The sequence below is a fragment of the Schistocerca americana genome, chromosome 2 (assembly GCF_021461395.2).
Source record: "Schistocerca americana isolate TAMUIC-IGC-003095 chromosome 2, iqSchAmer2.1, whole genome shotgun sequence".
NCBI lineage: Eukaryota > Metazoa > Arthropoda > Insecta > Orthoptera > Acrididae > Schistocerca > Schistocerca americana.
The window spans coordinates 30,980,353-30,990,415 of NC_060120.1; the positions used below are offsets into that span (position 1 = coordinate 30,980,353).

At 44.6% G+C, this 10,063-nt stretch overlaps 1 protein-coding gene across 1 annotated transcript in view; it reads left to right on the forward strand.

The window, feature by feature from the left end:
- The window catches only part of LOC124594682 (leukocyte elastase inhibitor-like), a 146,771-nt gene extending 137,080 nt beyond the window's left edge, over positions 1–9,691 (forward strand). The window contains exon 5 of the mRNA XM_047133048.1: positions 9,127–9,691. Coding sequence (XP_046989004.1) covers positions 9,127–9,364 — 238 coding nt within the window. The 3' untranslated portion in view covers positions 9,365–9,691. The remainder of the gene's footprint in view (positions 1–9,126) is intronic.
- Positions 9,692–10,063: the final 372 nt, after the last annotated feature.

Genomic DNA, 10,063 nt, shown 5'->3' on the forward strand with positions numbered 1-10,063 from the left:
CACGGCAGGCTCCCATGTCACGCGGCTCCTCTCCACCACATCATGGATCCGACCACCTCCGACTCCCCTCGACAACTGCTCGCTGGCTACTACTCGCGATAATAATATCTCAGACTCAAAGTTTGTGTATGCACACAGCAGAATGATAGACGTCCACCTTTCATTGTTGCTTGTACAGCAACGCGTTTGCTTCTGCAGTAATCGATTATTCTTACGAGGGTTGTTTTTTAAGTAAGGGTCGTTCACGCGTATAGTCCCGTAGTTCGCGCGGACGCCGCAACAAGCCACCGCGCCACTTGCCGGCATCCTTCCCGTTCACACTGATGCAAGTTGCAGCTCTGTATCTGACGTGTACGCATCGCTGTGCTACTTTATAATGTTTACGATTATTGAATCGCCCGCCACGTGTGAGATACGGTCAGTGATACGTTTTTTGACCGCGAGAAGCCTTTCAGCTGCAGAAATTCATCGTCAGTTAACAGAAGTTTATGGCTTGAATGCCATGAGTGAAGGTAAAGTGCGTCAATGGGTTAGAGAGTTTAAAAATGGCCGTCAAAACGTCCATGACGAAGAACGCTCAGGCCGGCCCTCTGTGATCACTGATGATTTGGTGGCTGTAGTCGAAACAAAGATTCGTGAGGACAGAAGATTCACAATTTCCACTCTTTCTTTGGAATTTCCACAAGTTTCAAGATCAGTTTTGTACAAAATTGTGTCTGAAAACCTTAACTTTAAGAAACTGTGTTCTCGGTGGGTACCCAGACTCCTCACAGGGGACCACAAAGGGAAGAGATTTGCCACTTCATTGGACTTTTTGATTCGTTACGAGGAAGAAGGGGATGACATGTTGAGTCAAATTGTCACTGGAGATGAAACATGGGTATCCCATATCACTCCCGAAAGCAAGTGACAATCGATGGAATGGCGACACACAATCTCACCCGTCAAGGTCAAAGCCAAACAGACGCTGTCAAAGCGCAAGATTATGGCAACTGTGTTCTGGGACCGGCGCGGTGTTTCGCTAGAGGACTTTATGCCACGAAGAACGACAATCAACTCAGATGCCTACTGTGCAACTCTAAAGAAGCTCCACAGAGCAATTCAAAACAAAAGGCGGGGCATGCTGACAAAAGGAGTTTTGCTCCTGCACGATAACGCTAGGCCTCACACCTCTCAAAAGACTCGGGACTTGATTGATTCTTTCGGCTGGGAAGTTTCGGACCATGCACCATACAGCCCCGACCTTGCTCCTAGCGATTTTCACCTTTTTCGGTACCTGAAACACCATCTTGGCGGGCAGCGCTTCAATGACGACGATGAAGTGAAAGCGGCCGTGAACTCTTGGCTGTCGGAGCAAGCGGCCGAATTCTTTGAAGAGGGAATTAAAAACTTAGTTGTACGGTATGACAAGTGCTTAAATAAACAAGGCAACTATGTAGAAAAATAGGTAAAAGTGCGTAGAATCAGAAAATAAAAGTTTTTTTTACAAAAGTATTTGTATCTTTTTTTTAAAATAAAAACGGCCCTTACTTAAAAAACAACCCTCGTATTTAGAGATATAGAGACACTATATAGTCGCACTAAGCTGGAAGTGAACATTCGTTCTTGTCACATTGCCACGTTCCAACTTGTTTTCAGTCATCCACTGTCCAGCGACGTCGCCCTTTGCACCAACTTTAGCGTCGCTTAGCACTGACTATAGAAATACGTGGTTTATAAGGAGCTGCTCGACCACTGTGCCCGATTCTTTTTAACCCCCTACGCACAATTATTGTGCTAGCTGAACTGCGGGTGGCTCTTTGGAACTCATTAGTGATGAGTTACTTTGATTTCTTGTGACTTTTTGCAAACACCGTCTGCAATGCTCGACGTTCCCTTGTCTGTCAGGATATGAGCTCTGCCTGATCTTTCTTTAGCTGTCACTGTCCCCCTGCGTTTCCACTTAACTATCACATCACCAACAGTTAGCTTTGGAAGCGTGTAGAATGATTGAAACCTCCCTGCTGCATTTGTTCCTTCGGTCATATCCATTAATGAGTCCACGTTCGAAATTACTGAGCTTTCCTAATCGACCACTTCTGCTCTTACTGCTTCTCTACTGAAAACATAGTACTCCCCACCTCCTTTCCTACTGGTGCGTCCACTTCTCATGACATCTAATGCTCAATTACACATTACGTGGTGTGTCCGGATGCTGCTGATCGGATAGTGTACATCGGCAAGCATGGCGGAGGGTAGCTTTTACTTACTATTACTCATCCTCTTTCCTGTTCCACTCGCAATTAGACCGAGAGAAAACGACTGTTTATATGACTCCGTAAGAGCCTTAATTTCTGTTATCTTGTCTGTACGTTAGTGGCAGTAGAACAGTTATGCTGTCAGCTCCAAATTCCTCAGTGCTGCTTCGGGAAACCAACCTATAACACTCTGCTGCAGAGCAAAAATTCATTTTAGATGATAACTGTTGATTCCAAATTATTGATGGCCCTTTGTACGGAATAAGAGCAGTCTACATATACAGCAAATACCAGAAAAACGCAATGTGCACTCATACTGGCAAACTCAGCCCACGACAGAAACACAAAATGGCACACCATAAATATCATAACCAACTCACAAGCAGAATTAGTAACATGGTTAAAAATATGTATAATTAACACACCCTTCAAGACAAATAGCTAAATAGAAAAGAATCAAAAATTTTGTCTTTTTTGTTGTTTGGCCTCATTTCGACAACCGCAGTTTTCATTTAAGTCATCAGTCTTCTGATTGGTTTGATGTCGTCTGTCATGAATTCCTCTGCTGCGTGAAACTCTTCGTTTCAGAGTAGCACTTGCACCCTAAATCCTCAATTATTTGTTGGATGTTAACAGAATCTTCCGTCGCTTGGTAGAACAACATTATACTAAATGAAAAGCACCAGTTTGCTTTTCTTCTACAATATTGCTTTAATTGTGTCAACCGGTTTTCGGCTTACAAGACCACCATCTTCAGAAATTTACTGAGTATTGTCACCAAAGAAGTTATAATGTTTGCAAACAACTTCGGAAGAGAAGTAACACGGCTAGACTGAAGCAGAAACATACAGTAAGTCACATCTTTGACAGTGTGGTGGTAGTACAATGAAGAAGCAAAAAACTGAACAGTAAATAAATAAAAATGGAGTGTACAGGAAAAACTTTAACACAAAATAGGCACAGCATGCCTACATAACAGTTTTTATTAATAAACAAAACTAATAAAATGAAATAAAATTAGTACTTGGCAAGGCTAAATCAGAAGGTATAAAACATGGAAAGTGATACACAAACCAATTAAAAGAAGAAACAGTTATCAGTGTAACTACAGAATACGTAAGGAACTTAAGTAATATCAATAAGATAAATAGAAATAAATGAATGCAGGAAAATAGAGGCGTTTGAGGGAACATACACCAAATACAATCTTTGAGAGTGTGGTGGTACTGCACTTTAACATTAACATTATATTCAAAACTGTGCCTATGTAACAGTGTGACCAGAGGGCATTAGTGTTGTTCGTGTTTACTATTGTTACCAGGCCTGACAGGGTATAAATAGGGGCGTGAATAGCGTCAGATGTTGAGTGATCACTGTAAAGGTCACTGAGATGCCGCATACTCGTATGAGACAGCGTTATCTGCATCTGGCAGAGTTCGAAAGGGGCCCCAAAGTGTGTTTCCATTTGTCCAGCTGGCTTAGTCATGCAATATCTAGTTTTGTGGCACATTCAGATGTGACATTGGCCTGGTGCTGGACTGCATGGGAACGTAGGGATTTGCACAATCGTCATCATGTTTCTGGTCTACCAGATCCAACCACTGCGATGGAGGTTTGCAGTACTATGTACCAAGCACACGTCCTTTGTCGTCCTGCGCCACTTATCGAAGACTAACAGCAGCTAGACCAAAGAATTACCGTCCGTGCATAGGCTGCTATTAACACCACAACACAGATGGCTACATTTGGAGTAGTGTCGAGACTGTGATGCTTGAACTTCTAATGGATGGCGTTGCGTTGTCTTCAGCTATGAATCGCAGTTCTGCACTACCATGGATGATCATTTTCACAGAATATGGCGGCAACCTGTTGAGAGGTTCCATTCTTGCAATTTTTTGGAAAGGCGCAGCACACTCTTTGGCGTGAGACCATCATAGACGTCAACTCCATCCCAGCGCCACCTTCCAAAATATCTAGGACCAGCTCTGGGTCAGGTTGCTTCAAAAGAGGGTACAATGGCTTTATGACACCCGTCCGAAGTGGATGCATCCTGCCCAGAGAGAGTGCAACTTCAAGAACATGGGCTCACACTGCCAAGTCCTTTGTAAATTTGAGTCCATTTTGTAATCACTGAAATAATATCACATATCTTCTCAAACTGCGAAGTTCCATTTCGTTTTCGTCGTCCACTTCTGGATGCTCCACTTTTTGTCAGGCAGTGTATATTGTTGGCACCATCGTAATATGTCAGTTTGAGTTTTTAATTTTTGTGCACCCTGTATGCTCCTGAGACATGAAGGCAATTCTCATAAATTTATTTGATATATATTTTGTGTACTTCTTAAACAGAAGATATTGAAAGCGAATTCACAACAAGTTTAGAATTAAAAAGAATACATGGTTTTCACGGGTGGCGATTGCAACGGACACTTGCCTTGATGAAATATAAATAAGCATTAGAAATAAAGTCAAACATGTAAAAAAAAAGTACTTTACTGGTAGTTAAAAATACTCTTATTAGACAGATATTACTTGTACCATACACCGATTATAAATTTTAAAAATTACACGAATTGTGACAATTCTATTTGTGATGACACTCCGGAAACAGCTGTTGTGCGATATTAGGCAGATTAAAGTTGAACAGCCTTGCCACTTTAATTTGGTTTTCTTCACGCAGCCAGGATTCTTACACCTGACGCTATTTATCAGCTCCGTCATTTCTGGCAAATGGGCTACAGTAGGTGAATGTGATTGCGAGAGTAATAGTCTTCGAATTTTCGGAGTGGACTTCTCATCTTCTCCTTCAGAATGCTGTTACCTTGGCCACTTAACAAACAGCCTGCAATTCTTAGTTTGAAATCAGTATACTGTAGGATATTCATCTTTGCCAGATCTATAAAATGAAAACTAGTTTTTACGATCGACTTTTTGGTTTTGGTGTGGATTCTGTGAAAAGTGATGATCCTGCCAATAGGGGCTATGACATCCATATTGTAGCAGCCGATCACTGCTGGATGGGTAACCTGATTGTATGTCCCATCTTTCTTCGACCATCTTTTACACTGATCTATGGGCTGCTTCCCAGTCTTTATCGAAGCAGTAATGGCTAGTTTTTGGTCATATCATTTTACAAAAAAAAATCAGTCTTCTCTTACTCTCTGGTCCACAAACACAGGTCCTTAATTTGCAAGATCTGGTCTGTCACCTGATGGTTCAAATGGCTCTGAGCACTATGGGACTCAACTGCTGAGGTCATCAGTCCCCTAGAACTTAGAATTAGTTAAACCTAACTAACCGAAGGACATCACACACATCCATGCCCGAGGCAGGATTCGAACCTGCGACCATAGCGGTCTTGCGGTTCCAGACTGCAGCGCCTTTAACCGCACGGCCTGTCATCAGATGGTCTGCTCTGCATATTCATGATCTCATAATTGCTCTAGAAAATGATTGTATTAACATAGTACCTACTTTGCTTACAAATAATAATAATAATAATAATAATAATGCGACATGTTACGCAATTTAGCAACAGTCACAACAAGAACTGTACCGAAAACTAGTGAAAGTGCTCACCGCTGATGCCTAGGAACCAGTGTGCGAAAATGTGGCACTAAGTCCCAGCATCCAATACAGTTGACATTACTACCAGGGGCATTCAATAAGTAATGCAACCCCTTTTTTTATAAAAATAGATTTGTTTTGTTCAGGTTCCAATATACCACATTATTCCCCATTCTATAGGCTACAAAACCCTATTTTTCAACATAATCTTCATTCAAAGCGATGGTCTTACGCTACCTTACTGGGAGTGCCTGTATGCCCCCGTGGTACCACTCTACTTGTCGACGTCGGAGCCAATGTCTAGCTGCATCAATAATCTCCCCAGCATCGACGTACTGTTTGACGTGGAATGCATCCTTCACTGAGCCGAACAGATAGAAGTCGGGTGCAAGATCTGGGCTGTGGGTCCAATGTAATTTTGTGACCTCCTGTTGGGTGTGCAGATTGGCGTCTTGTGTTGTCATGTAGAAGGAGAAGTTCGCTTGATTTTGTGTGGCATCTCAAATGAGACTGTCTGTATCTTCCAACACTGAGGGAGTCACAACTGTGTGTGGCCAGCCAGTATGTGGTATCCCGCCCACTTGTGTCTTACAGGGTGTCTAGGAAGCTGTTTTCTCAGATAGCTAGACAAATCATATTAATAGAGTTTATTGCAGTAATTGAATTGATAACACTTAACTTTGTATTTACAGCGAGTTGTCGCAAGCAATTGGCGACATGCAAATAATTGATTTCCTTCAACGTATACAATTTCCGTGTAAGCAATGAATAACAGATCACACAAGTTTATAAGTCACGGCTCTTCTAGTTCGCGTCTTCCACTGTCTGACCGCTGCTAGGCAGTGTGTCGCTTTTATTCTCTTCGTGTAGAGGCCGCTCCTGTCGTGGTGATGTTCTAGTCGGCATGCTATTGGCTGACGTTGTCTCACAGCCCTCTCTGCTGTATCGTTCCTTATCTTCGCGCCTGCGCTTGTTATTACGCCGGAACACAGTACACAGAAGATCAGGCACGTTTGTGCGACCTTGTTACAGTGATGGCAGATGCATTACTCAGTGATTCACCGTGCTTTTGTTCAATGTCAGGTCTCTGTAGACATTCTGCAATCTCCTATGAATACCTGCGACGCTCTTGATTTCCGCTAAAAGCAACTCAATGACAGCTCTCTGTTTGGAACGCACCTCCATTAAAGACGCACATTTTGACTACGCTATGTATTGCGCTCCAACCTACCGGAACTTTTTTAAATTATAGGCCCTGAAGCGGGAATATTCCACGATGTTCCACAGAAAAATTTCTATATTTTTCAAAAGAAACTGGCTGAGAAAGAAATACATTGTATTACTTATTGAGCGCCCCTAGTATTTTGTAACTATAAGTAAAGAAACGTGCAGGAGTACAAGGCAAAGCCACATAAAAACACTACAGATATTGTCTACAATTGGTACATATTTCCATGAAGTAATTTTAGATAAACACACAGTAACGAAGGAGTACTCACCTGCCGAGGTAACACGCTGTAAACAAAGAGTGTGTGCGTATGTGTGTGTGTGTGTGTGTGTGTGTGTGTGTGTATGTGTGTGTGTGTGTATGTGTGTAAGAAGTAGTACTCACCTGCCGAGGTAACACGTAGTAAATGAAGCTGCTACTTGGCGACAAGTGATCTTAGTGACCTTTTCTCCCGCCAGATGGCTGCACCATACTGCCAATTACAATGGACGACAGGTATTGCGGGCGAAAACGCAGAATCTTTGACAGCGGCGCTACGTTTTGAATAAACTCGTAGCAGTGTGTGCGTATGTGTGTGTGTGTGTGTGTGTGTGTGTGTGTGTGCGTGTGTAAGAAGTAGCACTCACCTGCCGAGGTAACACGTCGTAAACGAAGCTGCTACTTGGCGACAAGTGATCATATCCTTCCAAAACCCAGGCGATCATTGTAGGCGAAACCACCCCTTCCTTCCGCCTCCTCGATTTTCGCATCACCATCTATGGCCGTTCTATCGCCCTCACCCCCACGCTTAAGTACCTGTATGTCAACCTCGACCGTCGCCTCTCCTGGACCCCCCACCTCCGGACGATCCAAGCCAAGGCACGCTCCCGACTCTGTCTCCTCAAGCTCCTTTCCGGTCGTACATGGGGTCTGGACCCCTCTACCATCCTCCATACCTATAAATTCCTCATTTGCCCTATCCTTTGCTACGCCCACCCTGCCTGGATCTCCGCTCCCCCTACCTTTTACAAATCCCTTCAGATCCTAGAATGCCAAGCTCTTTGCCTTGCCTATCGCATCCGTGTCCCCTCCCCCATGCGGATCCTGTACGACCTTATTCCCTTCCCCCACCTGCTCCTTTTCCTCAAACAGATACGAATCCTCTACACCTCTCGTAAACTTGATCCTCCTCACCTGCTGGTCTCTTCCATCCTCTCCCGCCCCCATCTGCTGCTGCACCTGTATCTCCACGTCCAACCTGCTCTCCATCTCTCCACCCTCCTTATCCTCTGCCAAGGTGGCTTCCGCCAGCTCCCCCTCCCTGATGATACCCTCCACCCCTCCATCTACCCCTCCTACCAACTTTGATCCTCCCTCCCTCTTCCTGTGTTTCTTCCTATGCGGACCCTCTCTCCCTTCTCTCCCCCTTCCTTCCCTCCTCCCTTTCTCCCCACTCCTCCCCCGGGCTTGCCCTACCCCCATGCCTTCATTCCTCCTACCATCTCCTCTGCCATTGGCATCTTTGCTCTCCCCTCTCCCGCCTCCTCCCCCTTCTTCCCCTCTTGGCAGGTCCCCGGACTCGCACACGCTAGGCGGACATTCGGGCGCCGGAGATCATCGCCACCAGTTTCTCGTGTGTGTGCCACCGTGTTTGTGTTTAGTGTTCACCGTCACGCTCCTCCGTTCACCTGTGCCGTCGAAGTCGTCAGTGTTGGTGCGCCGTGCCGACAGTTTTTAGTGTGTTTTTCGTCGAGTGTGAACGGCTTCGTGTTTTTTGTATTCTGTGTCTACTGTCTTTTGCCCGCCAATTTGTTCAGTCTTTTCTGTGTCTTCTATGTATATTTTCAATGTCAAACCTCTGGCTGAAGAGTGGCGTAGGATGCTGCTGCCAGCCTACCTTTTTGTAAAAGTGTTCAAATGACAACAAAGGGAAAAAAAACAAGTGATCGTAGTGACCGTTTCTCCCCCCCAGATGGCTGCACCATAGTGCCAATTAAAATGGACGACAGATATTGCGAGGGAAAACGCAGAATCTTTGATAGCGGCGCTACGTTTTGAGAAACTCGCTGCAGTGTGTGTGTGCGCGCGTACATAGACGTGCGTTGGTTTGCGCAGGGGGACGCCGCTGTACGTGGGCGACTTGCTGCACCGCGTGGTGGTGGACGTCTCTGAGTCCGGCACGGAGGCGGCGTCGGCCACCGTGGCTCTGGTCACGCTCTCTGGCCGCGTCGAGGAGTTCCGCGCCGACCGGCCGTTCCTGCTGGTCATCCAGCACCGGCCCACCGGCGTCATCCTCTTCTGGGCCAGCGTCGTGCGGCCCACGCCCAACTACCCGCTCAGCAGGAGGCAGTGACGCCGCTCCCGCCGGCAGGGCCTCGTCGTTCTGAGCCCAGCTGCTGGTCTCGAGTGACTCTGCGGCGCTTGCTCTCCGTACTGAGATCCTACTAAACCAGCGACTTTCTTGTCTCAGTCGACTACTCGTGGCAGCTGGGCCTGCAGCAGCGCTCCTGGCGTGTCATTCCAGTACTGTCCCACCTGTCACGAGACGACGTTTTCGTTTAGATTAGATTAGATTTACTTTCATTCCAATTGATCCGTAGTGAGGAGGTCCTCCAGGATGTAGAACATGTCAGAAAAACAACAATACATGACAAATATTTACAACTAAAACAAATAAGCTCTTGTACTATTTATTCCACAGGTCCCAAGCGGAATGATCGTCATTTTTTAATGAACACTATATGAAAGAATCATTTTACAAATACTAATGCACTGAATTTAAAATAAAGAAGTTTTTTATTTATTTATAAGGTAATAAACGTGTAAAACAAGTACTATAATACTTATTTACAATGAACGCATTACTGAACTGAAATGGTGCAGAAGTTAGATTGTACTTACACACACACACACACACACACACACACATATTTACAATGAACACATTACTGCACTGAAATTGTGCAGAAGTTATATATATATATATATATATATATATATATATATATATATATATATATATATATATATATATATCAGTTGGTTTTACTGG